The sequence below is a fragment of the Oncorhynchus gorbuscha genome, linkage group LG23, assembly GCF_021184085.1.
Source record: "Oncorhynchus gorbuscha isolate QuinsamMale2020 ecotype Even-year linkage group LG23, OgorEven_v1.0, whole genome shotgun sequence".
Lineage (NCBI taxonomy): Eukaryota > Metazoa > Chordata > Actinopteri > Salmoniformes > Salmonidae > Oncorhynchus > Oncorhynchus gorbuscha.
The window spans coordinates 42,887,568-42,909,404 of record NC_060195.1 but is presented as its reverse complement, the minus strand read 5'-3'; the positions used below and the strand labels follow the sequence as shown (position 1 = coordinate 42,909,404).

The 21,837-nt window shown below is 41.1% G+C and overlaps 1 protein-coding gene across 4 annotated transcripts in view; it reads right to left on the bottom strand.

Annotated features, from left to right (window-relative positions):
- The window catches only part of LOC124011003 (teneurin-3-like), a 193,861-nt gene that overhangs the window by 56,781 nt on the left and 115,243 nt on the right, over window positions 1–21,837 (bottom strand). For all 4 annotated transcript variants that reach the window (XM_046323892.1, XM_046323893.1, XM_046323894.1 and 1 more), the window contains exons 5-8: window positions 14,511–14,749; window positions 8,103–8,228; window positions 4,963–5,177; window positions 614–824 (exon numbers count right to left, since the gene is read on the bottom strand). In XM_046323892.1, the coding sequence (XP_046179848.1) occupies window positions 614–824; window positions 4,963–5,177; window positions 8,103–8,228; window positions 14,511–14,749 (791 nt within the window). The remainder of the gene's footprint in view (window positions 1–613; window positions 825–4,962; window positions 5,178–8,102; window positions 8,229–14,510; window positions 14,750–21,837) is intronic.

Below are 21,837 nucleotides of genomic sequence, written 5' to 3'. Positions count from 1 at the left end.
CAAGCCTCCTCCACCACCTTCTCTTGCTCTCTCCCCACCTGCAAAATTTGTCACATCTCGCACCCTACACTTGTCAGTCCAATGCATGTAGTTAAAGAATTATAGCTTGCCTGCTCCATAGCAAGCAGCTCTATCTGCACTGATTGGTGAATTCATTTAATGTCGAGCTAAATAAAAGAAAACATCTATTTTAGATACTTAAAAAGGAACAGAAGGACTGTTTTGGGGAGTTTGATCCAGTCCACAACTTTATTTTGCAGATCGGAACAGTGGAACGGAACAAGAAAAATTATAGTTCTATTCAGTACGAAATGATTGGAAAATAATTTTCGTTCCAAACCCTGGTTTCAACAGATCCAGGCAATTTTGACATTGGTAATCGATAACTCCATATTTTAACGGATTGACGGAATTCCCCAACGCAAAACTCAGCCCATGTAGATGTAGTTTAAATTCTTGATTAGTGTATGTGTGTGGTAATCTGGCAACTATTCAGTCATTCTCTAAGAAGGAATGTTCACTCAGTAACTTGGGGAAAAATAACCTCCAATAAGTACATTAACATAAATCTATAGTGCCCTCCTCACCCATTTCTACAGAGGTGGTCCCTTACCTAGGATGATGGTGTTGTATGATACTGTCTCCGGGCTCTTCCCATCATTGTAGAAGGCCAGATGCCACACCCCAGAGTCCAGGTACTGGATGAAGCCAGCTTGGTGAAGGCTGACCTGGTGCTCCATCTGCCCCTTGGCTTCCGGCTCTGTGGAAGCCCGCCTCTCTTTGGCGATGAGTCTGCTGCCATCCAGCAGCTCCACAAAGTCATACTGAAGAAAGGTGAACCAGAGAAGTCAGTTGGGACTTATTCATTGGTCACTCGACATAAGATTATGATAAAAATCTGCCTTGACATTCTTTGTAGTTCCAGGTGCATATAGGGAAAATATATGTTAAAAGAAATATATCATTTTACATTAAAGGAGATATCCATGATTGAATTGAGTCAAAGTAAAGATTTTCCAGAAGAATGATCCTTTTCAATCTGTATGTTAACAGTGTTTCAGTCACACAAACACAAATACAGGGTGTTGAAAGAAGTAAAAGGCACATAAGAAAACTATTTAGTATGAGAAATGGGACATGCAGCGGACACAAAACAAAGCAACTCTCCAACTGACTAAGTACGGATAGGAAATAAAGCATTAAAGCAAGGGTGAGCCAAGTCAACACTCAGTGGTTTAAACCCTTTTGAGAGGAGCTGAGGGGTGCTGATGTAGGCCATTTTGTGTTGGTGGCCAGGGGGTCAAGTAAGAAAAGTCCAAAATCCAAATATTAATTTACTCCCAGATCAGTGTGTACATATTGACTCCTTGGCAAAGGCTCATCTCAATCTAACAATAGGAGCAAATAATTATGGACAAGAAGCCAAGCCAAGCTTGGCTACCAAATTAACCACAAAATAATTAGTAGCTAATACTTGGGAATTCAAACTATTGTTGATTATTTCTTCACACACCTAGTTTTAGACAATTGATGAATCATGCAGAGTAAAACAATAACACATTTAGTTATTATTATTTTTTTAAGGGGTAGGTGGTGACTTTAAAGTTCCTCTCCTCAGGCTGTGAATGCAACCAAGGGTCAATATCTCTCATTGTGGTCTTTCACGCTCAGTTAAGTAAACACATCGATTTTTCTCCCTGGCAATTTAACAGACCATTTCTAAGGCAGTGGTGGTTGACTTTGTGTCTATTAAATATTAAAGCATTAGACTTCCCACTAAAGGCTTCGGTCATACAAAAGTTATATTTAAATCGAAACTGGTTCTCCAGCAGACTGGTAAAAATGTCTCACCCTTGTTAAAGAATGGCCCTTTTCCTTTTATTCAGATCACTTTTGGTTATTTGAAAAGGAAATCATCTCCAAAATATCACTATTTTTAAAACAAGATACAGAAACTTGGTTGCAATATCAGTTTAATCCACCAGAAAAGACAGAACATATAATACAACCAACTTCCATTACCGCAAAAAGGGTTCGGCAAGTCGAAGGGGGGAAAAAGTAAGAAACTTGTCTGTTGGCCCTGCATTTAAGACCAAAATTGGTTAAATAAATTTGTGATGAATAAAAAAAGTGTACCAGCTTCATTTAAGGACAACAAATATTGACAGCTGTGCCATATACCATCCATCATTCCTTCAATTCTGACCAGTTTCCCAGTCCCTGCCGATGAAAAACATCCCCACAGCATGATATTGCCACCACCATGGGGACGGTTTTCTCGGGGTAATGGGGGGTGTTGAGTTTGCGCCAGACATAGCGTTTTCTTGATGGCCAAAAAAGCAACATTTTAGTTTCATCTGACCAGAGTACCTTCTTCCATATGTTTGCGGAGTCTCCCACATGCCTTTTGGCGAACACCAAACATGTTTGTTATTTTCTTTTCTTTAAGCAATGGCTTTTTTTCTGGCCACTCTTCTGGCTAGCCCAGCTCTGTGGAGTGTACGGCTTAAAGTGTTCCTATGGACAGATACTCCAATCTCCACTGTGGAGCTTTGCAGCTCCTTCAAGGTTATCTTAGGTCTCTTTGTTGCCTCTCTGATTAATGCCCTCCTTGCCAGGTCCGTGAGTTTTGGTGGGCGGCCCTCTCTTGGCAGGTTTGTTGTGGTGCCATATTCTTTCATTTTTTTTTAAATAATGGATTTAATTGTGCTCCGTGGGATGTTCCGAGTTTCAGATATTTTTTTATAACCCAACCCTGATCTGTTCTTCTCCACAACATTGTCCCTGATCTGTTTGGAGAGCTCCTTGGTCTTCATGGTTCCGCTTGCTTGGTGGTGTTGCAGACACTGGGACCTTTCAGAACAGGTGTATATTTACTGAGAACATGTGACAGATCATGTCTCACTTAGATTGCACACAGGTGGACTTTATTTAACTAATTATGTGACTTCTGAAGGTAATTAGTCGCTTTAGATCGTATTAGATCTTATTTAGATCTTATTAGATCTTATTTAGGGGCTTCATAGCAAAGGGGGTGAATACATATGCACGCACCACTTTCCCGTTTTTTAAAATTCATTAAAAAAAAACATTTTATGAAAGGTTATTTTTAGAATTTCACTTCACCAATTTGAACTATTTTGTGTATGTCCATTACATGAAATACAAATACAAATCCATTTAAATTACAGGTTGTAATGCAACAAAATAGTAAAAACACCAAGGGGGATAAATACTTTTGTAAGGCACTGTATATATACAAAAAAATAATCATAATAATGATATATGTATATATATAGTACCAGTTGAAGGTTTGGACACATCTACTCATTCAAAGATGTATCTTTATTTTTGACTATTTTTTACATTGTTAATAAGGAAGACATCAAAACTATGAAATAACACACATGGAAATATGTAGTAACCAAAAAAGTCTTAAACCAAATCAAAATATATTTTATATTTGAGATTCTTCAAAGTAGCCACCCTTTGCCTTAATGACAGCTTTGCACACTCTTGGCATTCTCTCAACCAGCTTCACCTGGAATGCTTTTCCAACAGTCTTGAAGAAGTTCCCACATATGCTGAGCACTTGTTGGCTGCTTTCCTTCACTCTGCGGTCCATCTCATCTACATTTTTTTGGTTACTACATGATTCCATATGTGTTATTTCATAGTTTTGATGTCTTTATTATTCTACAATGTAGAAAATAATACAAATATAGAAAAACTTTGAATGAGTAGGTGTGTCCAAACTTTTGACTGGTACTGTATATATTTACAAGGAATATATGGGGGATTGGAAATGATGCAGACAATTACATTGGTGGAAGCTACAATCTATCTGCAATTTTAAAGCTGATGTACCCCTAACAAATATTGTTAAAAATGATTAGCTAGTACTTGGGAATTCAAACTAGTGTTGATAATTTCTTTAAAAAAACAACTTTTAAACCATTGATAATTCATGCAGAGTAAGACGCTCAATAACAAATTGAGTTTTTTTATTTTCTTTTGAGGGGTAGGTGATGCACTTTAAAGTTGTTCCTCTCCTCAGGCTGTAAATGTAACCAACGGTCAATATCTCTCATTGGGGTCTTTCATGCTCAGTTAAGTAAACACATCGATTTATCTCCCTGGCAATTTAACAGACAGTTTTCTAAGGCAGTGGTGGTGGACTCTGTGTCTAGGCATTGACAGTTTCCTGCACAGCAATCGCTTTGGACATAAAAGGAGGCTTCTTTCTTTAGGACTCTGTTTGTTGTCTTTGATTATGTTGGGTTCCTTCCTTCTTTCATCTTGTAATCTCTTCTTTCCTGTTGTAATTTGTATTGAATTTTTTTTTTTCTTTTGATAGTGGCCCAACTGAAAGAGGCTCCTCTTCAATAAGTCAAGTCAGAGAATGTCAAAAAGGTGAAGTTGAAAGCTTTTACTCGAGAGTGAAATGGAAAATAGCAACTGCCTGGTCACAACCCTTTAAGTCAGGCTTCCCCAACTGGCAGCCAGCGAGCCATTTGGGGAACTCTGACAAAAAAAATATATATATAATTTTAATTGTTGGACATAAAATACCAGGAAATGAGCTCCAATTGATTTTAATTTTGTAAATCTGTTCCCAAGTATTTCCATACATAATACGAAGTGATTGTATTCAAACGTAAGCAAGGTTTGAAATGATTATGCTGTAGTCAAATATTACATCTATATAATTCTCGCAGTAAATTTGCAATCTACAAATGATTTGAAATTATGGTCCTGCCCCACCCCCGACCATCCGCTCAAGGATTAGAATCTGGTCGTTCAGTGGATGAACAGTTTTACAAATAAAACTTTGTCTTTGGGACACTTCGAAGATAAAAGTGAAAAGAGGAATATTCTAAGCATGGCAGTGGATTTGTTTGTCATTTTGCAAAATTCATACAGTCAGATTTCTACACCCGATTCAACAGATGTACCATTTACCTGTGTGTGAGATGGTGGGATACCCTTCCTCCCGTAGACCCCAACCAATGCGTTCTTCTGAACAGAGATGTTGAACTTGAGGAAGCGCGGCTGTTCCATAGCTAGCCGAGAGCGCCAGAACACCCCTGGCGGTATTCCCTGACCGACCCTCCTGCCCACCTCCACTTGCCCGGTGTCAATGGAGCTGTTTTCCTGATGGGCCGCACCATTCCTGCCTGGAAGGGAGAAAGAGAGAGCACTTACCGGTTCATCACCATATTCAAAAACTATACCTATACTGTGCAAGCTCTCTGAAACCACAGTTACAGTTTTACAAACATCTGTTCTTGTGTTCTGTGAACCCATTTTTGGCAAAATGATAACATTTTCAATATCACCTTGATTGAAATAAAATGATGGAGAAGCAGCCTTTAGTCATTGGGGTGACAGGGTAGCCTAGTGGTTAGAGTGTAGGACTAGTAACCGAAAGGTTGCAAGTTCATATCCCTGAGCTGACAAGGTACAAATCTGTTGTTCTGCCCCTGAACAGGCTATCATTGAAAATAATAATTTGTTCTTAACTGACTTGCCTATTTAAATAAAGGTAAAATAAATAAATCATGATTATGCCCCAGCCTCTGGAATAGCCTACCAGAGAACCTGGGAGGAGGAAACAGTGGACATATTTAAAAGAGATCTTAAAATCACTTCTTTTTAACAACATATAAATACAAATCAGCTTCAGTAGTTACAGATATTTCTACTTCCTGGTACAATTCAAACTTCTTTATTCCCACTCAAATAAAACCTTGCTGGTTGCTCCATTATGAGAATGGAACAGATCGTTCCACCATCTGTTTCCCTATCTTTTTTGTGGTGTCTGTGATTCACTAATGTAAAGGATCTAAATGTAATAGCTGATACACTACCTGATACAGTACTGTAACAATACATCAAAAGGATGGGGAAATGAAGCTTTTAAAGGTTTATGTAGCTGCAAAGACACCCACTTAATTATGACTCCGTCTGAGTTACGATCAAACATGAATTTGCCCACGACATGACGGCGGTAGACCTGATCACAAACGACAACGAGACAGGCTATAACAGGGTTCGGTATTTTGTTAGACATAAAACACTGTAAAAACACCAGGAAATCAGCTCCAAGTGACCTTAATTTTGGAAATCTGTTGCCAAGTAATCCCATGCATAATATGATGTGGTCATATTGCAAATGTAAGCAAGGATTGAAATGATTATGCAGTCAATTTGCAGTCTACAAATGATTTTTCTAATTATGTTCACGGCCCCCTAACTAGCAGCTCAATATTTTTTGAAATCTAATTGATGATCCCTGGCCTACGGTAGGAGGACATAGACCTGGCAGTGTGGTGCCAGGACAAGAGCCTCTCCCTCAACGTCAGCAAGACAAAGGAGGTGATCGTGGACTACAGGAAACGGAGGGCCGAGCACAAACCCATTCACATTGACAGGGCTGAAGTGGAGCTGGTCGAGAGCTTCACGTTCCTCGGTGTCCACGTCACTAAGGATATATCATGGTCCAAACACATCAACACAGTCGTGAAAAGGGCACGACAAGGCCTCATCCCCCTCAGGAGGCTGAAAAGATTTGTCACGGGCCCTCAGATCTTCAAAAAGTTCTACAGCTTCACCTTTAAGAGCATATTGGGTGCCTGCATCACCGCTTGGTATGTCAATTGCTTGGCATCCCACAGGAAGGCGCTACAGAGGGTAGTGCATACGGCCCAGTACATCACTGGGGTGGAGCTTCCTGCCATCCAGGACCTCTATTTCAGGCGGTGCCAGAGGAAGGGCCCAAAAATTGTTAAAGACTCCAGCCACCCTAGTCATAGACTGTTCTCTCTGCTACCGCATGACAAGCGGTACTGATGCACCAAGTCTGGAACCAACAGGACCATGAACAGCTTCTCAAACCAAGACATTAGACGGCTAAATAGTTAACCTGTAACCTCCACATCAACTCGGTACTGGTACCCATTGTATATATAGACAAGTTATCATGACTCATTGTGTATTTATTATTACTGGCAGTTTTACATTTATATTATTTCTCTATTGTCTTCCTCGCTCCATTGTTTGAAAGTAAACATTTCACTGTTAGTCTACACCTACGAAGCACGTGATGATTTTGGGGGGAATTTGACTCATTCTCAAATGAAAAGTTAAATACCCTGCTTCCGTGTCCAGTGATGTCATGATCAAAACATTAATGTTCAAATCTGTTTGTCTGATAATTATTTCAAAAACCACTTGGAATAAACATATGAGTGGAACTAAAGCAGGACTCTTGAAATTAAACGAAAATAAAAAATGATTTACATTTTTCTCACAATGGCCCTACGGTGTTTAGATTATAACAGACAATATGAATCCAAAATTCTTGGTACGAATCCATCTATGTAGTTATTTCAGCTTCCCATTTTACAGTTTAAAAACAAAGACCATAAAAACCAAGAGTGGTCCATTTGTGATTTCGGTGCTCCATTAATACTTGTGAAGGTCGTTAACGTCTTTGTTAACGCTTTCCATCTTTGTTTGTGTGGGTGTTTTTTTGCATGAGGACCTTTCCTGTCACTTTTCCTGTCACTTCACCAAAATGAAGATATACAGAGACACGTTTGCCTCCAGAGAGAAAATGGCCTGCTACCGATTGCCTTTAAACAGTCCCATAACGAGCCTCCTGCCATCTTCACTAGCACTTCTAACGAGGTTTTAAATCTAGACCAGTTTAAATCACACTGAGTGTTGCAACTATTAAGTCACTGGCCTTTTGCTGTAAAGGGGAAGGGAGGTGGCACACGTGGTAGACATCGCATACAAAAGGACCTCTACGGGTAAAGGCTGAATGGGGTACGGTGTAATGATTAGGTAGTGCAAAGCTGTCTGGGCAATTCAAATGGTATCTACAGTATATGCAAGGCTACTTTTAGGGCCATTTTTGTGCTGAGTCAAATGCATCACATTAGCAAGCTGGATGAACAAACAAACAAGCATCCGGTGCAATTTAGGGCTGCAGGACATACTCAGAAACGTAGAAGTGTGTTGTGCTCCTTCCCCAAATGTATGCTAAATATTTCGGTTAAAAGGGCTATCTGAATAGATTTAGCTAAGGTCCTTACCATAGTCAGTTGAGAGTACTGTCAGTATGCTCGGTTGAGTGGGCAAAGCCTTCACCTCTCCGTTCTCAAACGCGGGTTGGTTTTCTGTTTCTTGAAGTTGCCAGTTGAGGCCGAAAAAGTGCATCGCTGTAATGTGAACAAAACAGTGGAATGTACTACGGTTAGGACACAACACTTGCTGGACAGCAGGAAAAAGAGATCCGACAATACATCATTTTGTGGCCTGGGGTGACCTTGTCCCCTCTGCATTAAATCATTCTACATATGGCCCTACATCTTCAATGTCTAAGAAATACTAAAGAGTGGGAATTATTTTGTACTAGGTTAGCTTACTATGGGTGTTCCCCACGTAGGCTAAGTGCTAGACTGTAAAACCCTACAGGGCCCAGACACAGCAAGCACAATCAATACGGAGGAACACTGCTGTGCCTCTTTAGGCACACTAGAGTGTCGGGACACAAACATCATTGCATCAAAGAGCACAGTGGGACGTTGTACCCAAACATTTGTCACCAAACAGACAGGAGGAGGCAGATGAGGGCCTACTCCTCAACTCCTCTAATACAAAGCAAGCAATTCAAAAACAAGCAACACAAGGACACCCCTGGATCAACAACAACAACAAAAATCTGGAAACCAATTGTTTCTATGTGTATTTGTGTGTCTTCAAGCCTCAAACTATCTAGTTTTGCTAGTCCTGTTTTGCGTAACCAACCAAAAATGCAATTTTATTCCTCCAACCCCTGTCTCTGAATAAGACGCTATCAAGCTGTGTCTTGTTGTTGGGGGAGACTTGGTCTTCTATGAACACAGTGAGAGGGGGAGACTCCTTCAAAAGACTGGCAGCTGTGGAGCCGTGCCGAGGAAGCCAAACTCCGCCGTTTCGTATTTCTGAGTGGTTTTATCTGAATCAAACCTTTTTTTCAAAACAGACTCCTTGCAGGGCAGCAGGGTATGGGGTCTCAACTGCAGAAAATACATAGCTAACCCCGCGAGGAGAAACAATGCAGCGGAATCAGAGAGAATGCCGAATGGGATCATATTTTTGAAAAGTTGGGAGAAGTTGGATGGATGCAGCCTGGTGTCAGTTATACTGAACAGAAATATAAATGTAACGTGCAACAATTTCAAAGTTTCTGTGTTACAGTTCATATAAGTAAATAAGTCAATTGAGATACATTCATTAGGCCCTAATCTATGGATTTCACATGACTGGGAAGCCAGCCCACTCAATGGGGAGCCAAGCCCTGCCAATCAGAATGAGTTTTTCCCCACAAAAGGGCTTTATTATTGACAGAAATACTCCGCAGAAGCCAGATGTGGAGGTCCTGGGCTGGCGTGGTCACATGTGGTCTGCGGTTGTGAGGCCAGTTGGAGCCACTGCCAAATTCTTTAAAACAATGTTGGAGTTAGCTTATGGTAGGGAAATTAACATTGAATTCCCTGGCAACAGCTCTGGAGGACATTACTGCAGTCATCATGACACTTGCACACTGCCTCAGAGCTTGACACATCTGTGGCACTGTGTTGTGTGACAAAACTGCACATTTTAGAGTGGCCTTTTATTGTCCCCCGCACAAGACGCATCTGCGTAATGATCATGCCGTTTAATCACCGTCTTGATATGCCACCCGTTAGGTGGATTGATTATCTTGACCAACACTTTACATTTTGCGTTTATATTTTTATTCAGTATTGTTGTTTTTTTGTTTACTGACTTGACTTGCTAATGTACAATATGTGTGTGTGTGTGTGTGTGTTAGAGAAAGAGAGAGCGAGAGATAGAGAGTGTGAGAGAGACCATGTGAGAGTATGTTCTGCATGTGTGGGACTGTGTTTCTCATCTGGGGGCTGGCAGAGGCAAAGTATATGAGTGTATATTGAAGACATTTAAGACAGTGCACCTGGCAGATGTTTTGGCTGCAGATGAAAGAGAGGAAGGTCGGGAAAAAAACTCAACCTGAGGCAACTGGCAAAGAACGCCTACATCTGTTGAACTCACACACTCACACCAATAGGAACTCCCACGTGGCAAACACACTCATGCACGCACAGGCCCACATGAGCACTCATAAGCCGTAGAAGCGGAATCCAGACAAAATAACCCACAAAACACACACATTAAAAACACATTATGCTCTTTATGATAGAGCAAGATAAAAACATGCGTCACGAAAAAACAGGGTCCAGATCATAAAGGGATAATGTACATGGATATCGATATGGCACTTTTATGGCCCTCTTCTATGGAGAGCACTCTCCCCGGTCCTCTCCGTTGCATCATTTCTACACAGACCTATTTCTCTCTATACGAGCATGTCATCCTGTCCTCCCTTCAGCACCATATGAATCCTATGGCAGTTCAGGAGAAAGTCACACAGACAAGATTAAGGGTGTGCATCACTCAGGAAGACAGTTAGGACAGATACAATCTCCACCTGTTTTATCGCTATGGTCAAGCCGCTAAAGGTTAGTGAGAAGTCATCTTTGATGCATGCTGTAAAAAACTGGCAAAGCCCATTCTGTGGGGGAATTATGTCCTATAGGGGAGAATGGTTCGCTAATGAATGAGATGAAAGCACTTCCTGGGAGACATTTTGTTGCAAAGTCTTACAGCTCTTGACTCCTCGCATCCCCTCCCTCGCTTCTCCTCAAAATACTTTGGAGAGGAATGCTTTCAAGTTCTTAGGATATTTCCCTTTTTTTCGGGGTTATTCCCCATCAACACATGACGCTGTCACGAGAAGGTCAGTCAGTGACAACCTTGTGATAAACTAATATTGTCAGTAGGGTGCTGGGTGTGTTGTTCTCTAGACAGTGTCATTGTAGGGTGTCGAGATGAATTTAAACTGTCTGTCTTTCAGGGCTCCTATGAATAGGACTAGGTCATGTCAGTGAGCAGGTTGATGTTTATTGTCATGATTCTTGTCATGGAGGCAGAACTGGTGGTCCTTCTGTAGCTCAGTTGGTAGAGCATGGCGCTTGTAACGCCAGGGTAGTGGGTTCGATTCCCGGGACCACCCATACGTAGAATGTATGCACACATGACTGTAAGTCGCTTTGGATAAAAGCGTCCGCTAAATGGCATATATTATTATTATTATTAACTGAGCAATTTCCCCTTAGATACCTTTATTTAACTAGTCAAGTCATTTAAGAACAAATTCTTATTTTCAATGATGGCATAGGAACAGTGGGTTAACTGACTGTTCAGGGGCAGAACGACAGATTTGTACCTTGTCAGCTCGGGGATTTGAGCTTGCAACCTTCCGGTTACTAGTCCAACGCTCTAACCACTAGTCTACCCTGTCGCCACTGCTAGCTATAAAGAAAAAATTGGCTATATTATAAAAATGCATGAAAAAAAAGAGGTTTTTGGTCTTAATTTAAGTTAAGGGTTAGGCATTAAGGTTAGCAGTCTGGTTAAGGTTACATTTAAAATGAGTTTTAATGACTTTGTGGCTATGCTAGCTAGTGACCACTCTGCAGAGCTGCCTCCAGAACAAGATTCATGACAAAAAAACACTAACCTGCTGTCAGTGATGCCACTCTGTGGGTGTTTTATCAGAATAGCAGGATGATGCAGAGCCCTTGTCAGTGGAACTGCCATGATCTGACAGATTCAAACACAACAGTGTCATCGGGACATGTCTCTGTATCCGACTGACATACGACGACTGGTGGAACAATATCCTCGAGTCTGCTATATCTGCTCAGCGAGATAATGCAAGATAATGCTGAAAAGAGCATTATCTTACCAATTATCTTACCAATGAGAAGATCTACTTTTAGCACAGCTTATAAAGTCGCCAGTCAACGCTGATCGAGCTGACTTAAAGCCATTCAGTCGAGTCGACTTGTCTATCAGAAAGTCTATAGTTGAACCTATTGGAAAGGGTATAGTGTGTGTTATAGTGTGTTGGGTGCTGTCTGGAAGTCTCTCCTGAGGACTGAAGGCTGTTTCACCACTGAGGTTGAATGGCAAGCCATTTATATTTGCAATGATAATATCTTTGAAAGAGCTTTGAAAGTAGTTGTAGTACCTGTAGTTGTCCATGTATGTGGGGATGATTGCTCTTATGCTCTTTTCTATACTTAGCTTAGCTTTGGAGAGTGGGTATTGTCTTTTTTTTTTTGGGGGGGGGGGTAAGCCTATAGCTACCTATACTACCGTAATTTCTGGACTATAAGCTGCTACTTTATTCCCACACTTTGAACCTCGCGGTTTATACAATGATGCGGCTAATTTATGGATTTTTCCCGCTCTCGCAAGATTCATGCCGCCGCCAAAAAACTGAGCACCGTCACATAATGTGACGTAAATCGAGCGCGCTCAAACTTCCCATCATTCTGATTACGGTAGTAATTGTGTCACCCTCATCATGGCAAAGACACGGAGAAATGCATATGATGCAGCTTTCAAGTTGAAGGCGATCGATCTGGCTGTTGGAAAAAGAAATAGAGCTGCTGCATGGGAGCTTGGCCTTAATGAGTCGATTATAAGACTTTGTAAACAGCAGCGTGAGGAACTGACTCAAAAAGACAACAAACCTTTCAGAGGGAAGAAAAGCAGATGGCCCAAAGTATTTGCAGCCACTCAACATCAGTGTAAATCGTGCATTTAAGGTGGCGCTCCGTGTTCAGTGGAAGGCTTGGATGACAAGTGGGGAGAAATCCTTCACTAAAACGGGCCGCATGCGAAGAGCAACTTATGGTCAAGTCTGCCAGTGGGTCCTGACAGCGTGGAGCATTGTCAAAAAATCCACTATCACCAACGGGTTACGAAAGGCTGGACTGCTGCGTGTTGAAGGGGCAGCATGAGCTCAGCGGGGTATTTGCCTCCGGATGAAAGTGACGAGAGCGACAATGAAAACGATCCAACATCGGATGAAGCAATTGAGGCTATTAATCTGAGGCTATTCAACTCCAACACTGAAGGAGATGACTTCAGTGGTTTCAGTGCACAGGAGGAGACTTGGTAGGCTACTGTTTTAATTTTTGTTACAAGCCGTGTTTCGTTTAAAGGCTGTGTAAAGTCCATTTGTTTCAATGTACTGGTAGGCACTTGCGGCTTATAGACATGTGCGGCTTATTTATGTACAAAATACATATTTTTTAATAATTCAGTGGGTGCGGTTTATATTCAGGTGCGCTTAATAGTCCAGCAATTACGGTACATAATACACAGTATGAACACAGTCCAGTTCAAGCAGGAAGTGTCATGGTTAACTACGGACTAATTTTTTATTAATTATTTTATTCCACCTTTTTTTAACCAGGTAGGCAAGTTGAGAACAAGCTCTCATTTACAATTGCGACCTGGCCAAGATAAAGCAAAGCAGTTCGACAGATACAACGACACAAAGTTACACATGGAGTAAAACAAACATAGAGTCAATAATAAAGTATAAACAAGTCTATATACAATGTGAGCAAATGAGGTGAGAAGGGAGGTAAAGGCAAAAAAGGCCATGGTGGCAAAGTAAATACAATATAGCAAGTAAAACACTGGAATGGTAGTTTTGCAATGGAAGAATGTGCAAAGTAGAAATAAAAATAATGGGGTCCAAAGGAGCAAAATAAATAAATACATTAAATACAGTTGGGAAAGAGGTAGTTGTTTGGACTAAATTATAGGTGGGCTATGTACAGGTGCAGTAATCTGTGAGCTGCTCTGACAGTTGGTGCTTAAAGCTAGTGAGGAAGATAAGTGTTTCCAGTTTCAGAGATTTTTGTAGTTCGTTCCAGTCATTGGCAGCAGAGAACTGGAAAGAGAGGCGGCCAAAGAAAGAATTGGTTTTGGGGGTGACTAGAGAGATATACCTGCTGGAGAGTGTGCTACAGGTGGGAGATGCTATGGTGACCAGCGAGCTGAGATAAGGGGGGACTTTACCTAGCAGGGTCTTGTAGATGACATCGCCAAAGTCGAGGATTGGTAGGATGGTCAGTTTTACAAGGGTATGTTTGGCAGCATGAGTGAAGGATGCTTTGTTGCGAAATAGGAAGCCAATTCTAGATTTAACTTTAGATTGGAGATGTTTGATATGGGTCTGGAAGGAGAGTTTACAGTCTAACCAGACACCTAAGTATCTGTAGTTGTCCACGTATTCTAAGTCAGAGCCGTCCAGAGTAGTGATGTTGGACAGGCGGGTAGGTGCAGGTAGCGATCGGTTTAAGAGCATGCATTTAGTGTTACTTGTATTTAAGAGCAATTGGAGGCCACGGAAGGAGAGTTGTAATGGCATTGAAGCTTGCCTGGAGGGTTGTTAACACAGTGTCCAAAGAAGGGCCAGAAGTATACAGAATGATGTCATCTGCGTAGAGGTGGATCAGAGACTCACCAGCAGCAACAATGTCAATAAGTAAATAAACAATACAACAATGTCAATAAGGAGGGGCTATAGTTACCTATACAATAGCAGAGGATGATTGACAGCAGGACAGCCACGCCCACTGCACTCAGGGCGGTGCACCTCCAGGAACAGTGCTTGGGGGATTTTTTAAACTTGAAAGCTCCTCCAGAGAGGGTGTTTCTGGGTAGGGGACGTGCCGGTGTGGAGTACGCTGCCCCTGTTGCCATGGTGTAACCTGGGGTTGCTGTGCTAAAGAAAGGGGTTGTTTCTGTGCCCGTTTTAAAGAGGAAGTGTCTGGGGAAACAAAACAGAAAATGTATACACAAATATTAGATAATGATGAAGACAGCAGACACTTTTATACAATGGGTTTTAGTCATCAGTGCAAGCACTTTTCATATATGTGGCCCCAGCGGGAATTGAACCCACAACCCTAGCATTGTAAGTACAACACTCTACCAACTGAGTCACAGAATACCAAAGTATTTATTCAGGCTAATCTCATTAAAAGGACATCTCTTTTGTAAGCGAAAAAATGGACATGTCAGTATTCCAGTACGAACAGCCATTATGGGTAATTAAGGAGTTTTAATCACAAGCACTACCCTGGCTTTGTCTATTAACTTTTTAAACCCACGTGAACATCTCTGAAATGGACAAATTATGCCTTGATGCCTCTCTTGCTATCACATCGTCCGGCCCTCCACTAACTGTTGGTAAGAATCTTCCTGTTCTCCCACTAATCTTTCGATGTGATTTTAGGTTTGATAAGAGCCATGAGTTTATGATGCCATCCTTACCGCCACTCCACAATATGTGTCACTATATTCACAACATTGACAGTTCGGTAAGTCACTTTTGCTAAAAGCATCCGCTAAATGATTTAAAAAGCTACAGTATGTCACTCAGAATGATGTGTGGTATTCAAACAGGGGTATTCACAGATCTGGCACATTCAGCAGCTTGTTTGAAAAGTTGGAAGTAAAGCATATTCATGTGTATTATGAGTTCAGGGTTCTGGAATTTGTCCGTTTATCTTTTCTCCCAGGTTAATGGATTCATGGCACTGATTGGTCAGAAAAAGGGGTGGGCGGCATACTTATTTCTGATTTGTGCCGTGATATTGATTTGAGCATACCGTGAATACTGGGGCCTATTTACCTGCTGCTTGGCTACGAGAATGAAACAAATGGTGCCATTTCACACATAGTTGATAATGAATAAAATAGCCAATACAAAAGGTTCGTTCACACTAAATGGATTATTGCATATCAGGTCCCGTTATTCATCTGCAGAATATAAAGCACTGTTGTGTTCTGAATACCAGTCTGGTGGACAGACATAACGTTGGATAGCAGACTGTGTGCAAACAGTGGTGGCTCAGAGGAAATGTTTTTGGAAATGATCACCAAACAGGGTGGCGGTATAAATGTCTGCGGCTATACACTCTGGATGACCATACACAATTGATTAGAAGGAGCGTGAGCAATGAAGCACACTACTATAGAAATTCGGGAAGCTCTATTGATGTGTGTGTGCGTTCGTGTCTGTGTGTGTGTGTGTGTGCGTGCGTGCGCATGCATGAATGTGTAAGCCTCATTGAAATGGCCTTCACAAAAAAGTGATAGCCAAGGCAGGTTCCCTTTGCTCAACTCACTTCCTTGTAATCAGTTTGACATTCGAAACACTCATGTGGAGGACAAAAGACAAAACATACAGTGGGCGGATTTGGAGCTCAGCTAAACCCCTGCTGTAGGTGAGGGAGTACATTAGAAACAATGAGCACTAACGCCCTTTGACTATGTAATCTACCTATTAGCCACTGCATTGTGTTAGCATCAGCACTGGTGGAATAATCCAACTCTTTAAACCGTGACCCAGGCACTCTACCGATGTAGTGGGCACCTAAGTCCATCTCTCTCTTACCCTTTCACTGTCCCTCTCGGTCTTTACCTCTCTTCCTATCAGTAGTTCTCCCTTCTTCGCTCACTTTCTCTCTCACCCCTTTAATCTTTCACCCCCTCTCTCTTTTTTCTCTCTCCCTATCGCTCTTTCACACTACCCCCCCACCCCCAACCCATGGAACCACCAGCCCTCTCAGCAGGGGACCTGGTAGCAGGTGCTAGCCTAGTGCCCCAGAGCTCATCTGTGTGATGATATTTTCAGGGGGCAGTCCCTTGGTGTTTCTGGGCCATTGTGCATGAAAAGATCAGAGTGGCGCCATTTTGAGATGCTTCCCCGGTGCGCTCAGGCTGCTGCACATAACTAAGTCAATTTGTTTAATTAGCATTTAGACATGAAACTTTGACCTGAGAGATACGTTCATTGCGGACACAAATTATGATTATTTGTTGTTGTGATAAAAATAAAAATAAATGATAATAATATAAGAAACCACAATCTTATTAAGTATTTATTAATGCAGTTCATCTACGCAAATTATATTTAAAAAAACATATCTACAAGAATAATTATCTTAATTTCCCATGGGAGACAGAGATATACTCTACACTCTATTCTTTCAGGAGTGTGGCACTGATCGTGAAACTATCATTGCATGATTTTCTGACTCGAGACATCATTTCATTTTATGAGCCGACTCCCGACAAGCGATTCTGATGAGGACCGACAGACCATTTATAAAAGTAGAGTGTGGAACCGCAAACGTTGAATTTGTGTCATAATAGCGGTTTCAACTGCTCTTTATTAAATGTGTGTGACAGAGTTTAACTGGATTCCACAGGACGTATGAGGCAGTCAATGTATAGCCTAACTGCACCTTATTGAGAACCGTATTTATGGTATAAAAAATAAACGTGTTATTGTCACATACACTGGATAGGTGCAGTGAAATGTGTTGTTTTATAGGGGCAGCCAGAGTAGTACGGCGCCACTGGAGCAAATTAGGATTAAGTGCCTTGCTCACGAACACAGACCAATGTTTTTACCTTGTCAGCTCTGTATTTGAACCAGCAACCTTTGTCAATTCATCGTGGACTCCACAAGGTTTCGAAAGCGTTCCGCAGGGATGCTGGCCCATTTTGACTCCACTGCTTCCTACAGTTGTGTCACGTTGGCTGAATGTCCTTTGGGTGGTGGACCATTCTTGATACACATGGGAAACTGTTAAGCGTGGAAAAACCCAGCAGCGTTGCAGTTCTTGACACAACCCGATGCGCCTGGCACCTTCTACCATTCCCAGTTCTATAGACACTTCAATCTTTTGTCTTGCCCAATCACCTTCTGATTGGCACAAATACACTATACATATCTCAATGGTCTCAAGGCATAAAAATCCTTCTTTAACCTGTCTACACTGATTGAATTGGATTTAACAAGTGATATCAATAAGGGATAATAGCTTTCACCTGGATTCACGTGGATAAGTCTATGTCATGGAAAGAGCAGGTGTCCTTAAGGTTTTGAACACTCAGTGTATAGTGCACACTATATAGATATCGTAAAATTCATTTCACACATTTGGTTAACTTTTAATACTAAACTGATATGGGAGTACATCACATATAAAGAATAATTACCCAGCAAAGTGTATGGGGTCAACTTTCCTCTCGAGGAGAAGAGTAAATCACACAATAATGGATTCAATAGCACCTTTATATAATGGTAATTGAAAATATCCGTATTTCTATAGAGCCGAGCGTTGAAAGGTGGAACCTGAGTGGTTGAAAGCCCTCCACACACGTATAAGATGTGAATGTGTCCATTGTGGTAAATAGTCTGGAACAGAACAGAGCAGGCAATAACAAAGTTATATTGGCAACTAATTGAGCACTTTAATGGAAGAGCTGGAGTGTTCTCAGAATGAACTGGAACAAAAGCTTGAGTGGAATCATTTCTGAAGAATATCTATTCAGTTAGGAAACCTGCGTTTCTCACTTTGAAAGTATTAATTGGATTTAATTCAAATGGCGTCTCAAAAGCCTAAAACTCTTACGTGTTTATTAGATTTGTGTAAAGTCAATACATTCGTTAATTGTTCTAAGTTGGGTATTTTCCAACAACATGAGGAGGAAGAGTTAGACTTTGCTTGAGAGTCCGAGTATTTCCAGCCGTGTTTCGGACTGAGGTGGTTGAATCCCTAAAAATATCAACCACTTGAATACAAAGCAGGGATACTGAAAAAGAATGTGGTGGTATAGAAATGGAGAGAAGCAGGCATGGCAAAAGGATCTCAATTAAATGACCGCTTTGAGAAGATCTTGAGAGAGAGAGAGAGAGGGGGGGGGAGAGAGAGAGAGAGAGAGAGATAGAGAGAGAGAGAGAGACTTAACACACAGTTTAATGGGAGAGTCTAATAAAAACACATAAATGGGGCCCACACGTTTCCTCTTGGATAAACACATTAGTAATTGAATGCAGCTATTCAATAAGCTAAAATAACAGTTTCTTATTAAAGCATTATGGAATGGGGCCAAATTTGAATGCAAAAGCTTTAAAGACCACATCCTTAAATGGGGGCTATAATACGATGAATGTATTATAATGAATCATAACATTAGCTAATGTGGTCAATCATTGTGATTGTCCTAAAAAGCCATGCTAAAGTTATAGGAGAATGGGTAGTGTGGGCAAGTTCTAAATGCATGGACATGATAAAACCCCTGAGTCTTTTTTTGGTCCCATTGCATTGTTTATCAATATGAGTCGAACAGAGAAAATAAGTTAAACCATTTCTGTAGGTATCTCTATGGGGGGTAACTGAACCAGAACCAGCATGCTGAAAGCCTAATGCATGTAATCTGGCGCTCTTGTTTACATTGAACAACCTAGTAGTTTACTGGACAAATACAGTTGTACGCATAGCTATGGCCATCCCATAAGCCCCCTGATGTTACCATGGCACCCGATTCCCTCCCACAGCGAGGTACTTGCTTTAGAGTATAGTGTGCAGATAGTGATTTCTACCCCGGGCTGATGACAGAGGTGTGCATATGGTTTTGTCAATACCGGCAAGGCAGTAAAGGTCACAGCGATGTTAGCATTCAATTACCGTGTCTTTCCTCGGAATGAAAGAACAAATGCTACATAGGACCAAATCAATTGGGTTATCCTGAGAGCATCTTACTGCATGATGCTAAAGAACAATTCAAAAAATGTCCACATGTATCTAGATTGTGTAGGAGTACTTTGAGCATGGGAAACGTCGAGCTGGAATGGATTCATCCACTTGTGTCGTGATATACTTTCCTGGAATGTTATGGACATTTTGATGCCCGTTATGGCTTGGGGGAAAAATAACACTGATGTTTTTTTCGGTGTGGGGAAATGCTGGGCAGAGGCACTTATGACAAAGTAGCTTCTTGTGTCGGACATCTTAAACTGAAAATGATCTATTTAGACCGAAGTGCATTCTTGTAAGTTATATCAAGTTCAATTCATACTGGCAAGCCTCCGTAAAACCTGTGCTATTCCATTACCTTGTCGCTTTGGATCGTATCGAACGTTGCAAATCCATCTCGAGGTCATATTTCCTTTCACCTCAAACGTTTTCTGGTGCTCTAAACAGAATAACTAAACCTAGGAGGCAGAGTCATTATCAGAGGCCGTCGAACCATCTCTTATTGTTGATAAGCACAATGCACAATTGTCCACTTGGTTTCTTTGAGAAATAGTGTGGACCTATACAAAAGAAAAGACTCACCTAGTTGGCATGCAGTTGAAGTCGGAAGTTTACATACACCTTAGCAAAATTCATTTAAACTCAGTTTTTCACAGTTCCTGAATTTTTATCCTACTAAAAAATCCTTGTCTTTTAGGTCAGTTAGGATCACCACTTTATTTTAATAATGTGAAATGGCAGAATAATAGTAGAGAGAAAGATTTATTTCAGCTTTCATTTCTTTCATCACATTCCCAGTGGGTCAGACATTTACATACACTCAATTAATATTTGGTAGCATTGACTTTAAATGGTTTAACTTGGGTCGAACGTTTCGGGTAGCCTTCCACAAGCTTCCCACAATAAGTTGCGTGGATTTTGGCCCATTCCTCCTGACAGAGCTGGTGTAACGGAGTCAGGTTTGTAGGCCTCCTTGCTTGCACACACTTTTTCAGTTCTGCCCACAGATTTTCTATAGGATTGAGGTTAGGGCTTTGTGATGGCCACTCCAATACCTTGGCTTTGTTATCCTTAAGCCATTTTGCCACAACTTTGGAAGTAGACTTGGGGTCATTGTCCATTTGGAAGAACCATTTGCGACCAAGCTTTAACTTCTTGACTGATGTCTTGAGATGTTGGTTCAATATATCCACGCAATTTTTTTGTCTATTTTGTGAAGTGCACCAGCCTCTCCTGCAGCAAAGAACCCCCACAACATGATGCTGCCACCCCCGTGCTTCACGGTTGGGATGGTGTTCTTCGGCTTGCAAGCCTCCACCTTTTTCATCGAAACATAACGATAGTCATTATGGCCGAACAGTTCTACTGTTGTTTCATCAGACCAGAGGACATTTCTCAAAAAAGTATATGATTTTTGTCCCCATGTGCAGTTGCAAACCATAGTCTGGCTTTTTATTGGCGGTTTTGGAGCAGTGGCTTCTTCCTTGCTGAGCGGCCTTTCAGGTTATGTCAATATAGGACTTGTTTTACTGTGGATATATATACTTTTGTACCCGTTTCCTCCAGCATCTTGACAATGTCATTTGCTGTTGTTCTGGGATTGATTTGCACTCGCATCAAAGCACGTTCATGCGTCTTCTTCCTGAGCGGTATGATGGCTGCCTGGTCCCATGGTGTTTATACTTGCGTACTATTGTTTGTACAGATGAACGTGGAACCTTCAGGAATTTGGAAATTGCTCCCAAGGATGAACCAGACTTGTGTTCTACAATTTCTTTTTCTGAGGTCTTGGCTGATTTCTTTTGATTTTTCCATGATGTCAAGCAAAGAGGCACTGAGTTTGAAGGTAGACCTTGAAATATATCCACAGGTACACCTCCAATTGATTCAAATGATGTCAATTAGCCTATCAGAAGCTTCTAAAGTCATGACATTATTTTCTGGAATTTTCCAAGCTGTTTAAAGGCACATTCAACTTCAGTGTATGTAAACGTCTGACCCACTGGAATTGTGATAGAGTGAAATAATCTGTCTGTAAACAATTGTTGGAAAAATGACTTGTGTCATGCACAAAGTAGATGTCTTAACCGACTTGCTAAAACTATAGTTTGCTTACTAAATAGTTGTAGGTTTCTTTTGTTGTCACTGTATAGTGACTGTATAGACTAAGTAAAGGTGATTCGATGATGTTGAAATGGTGCTGGAATAGTGGCGGCATCTCCTGTTTTTGTGACTTGCGGAAACTCTTTGGTTATAAATCAATAGTTATTTAGTAGTCCAAACATGTCAGAAACATTAACCT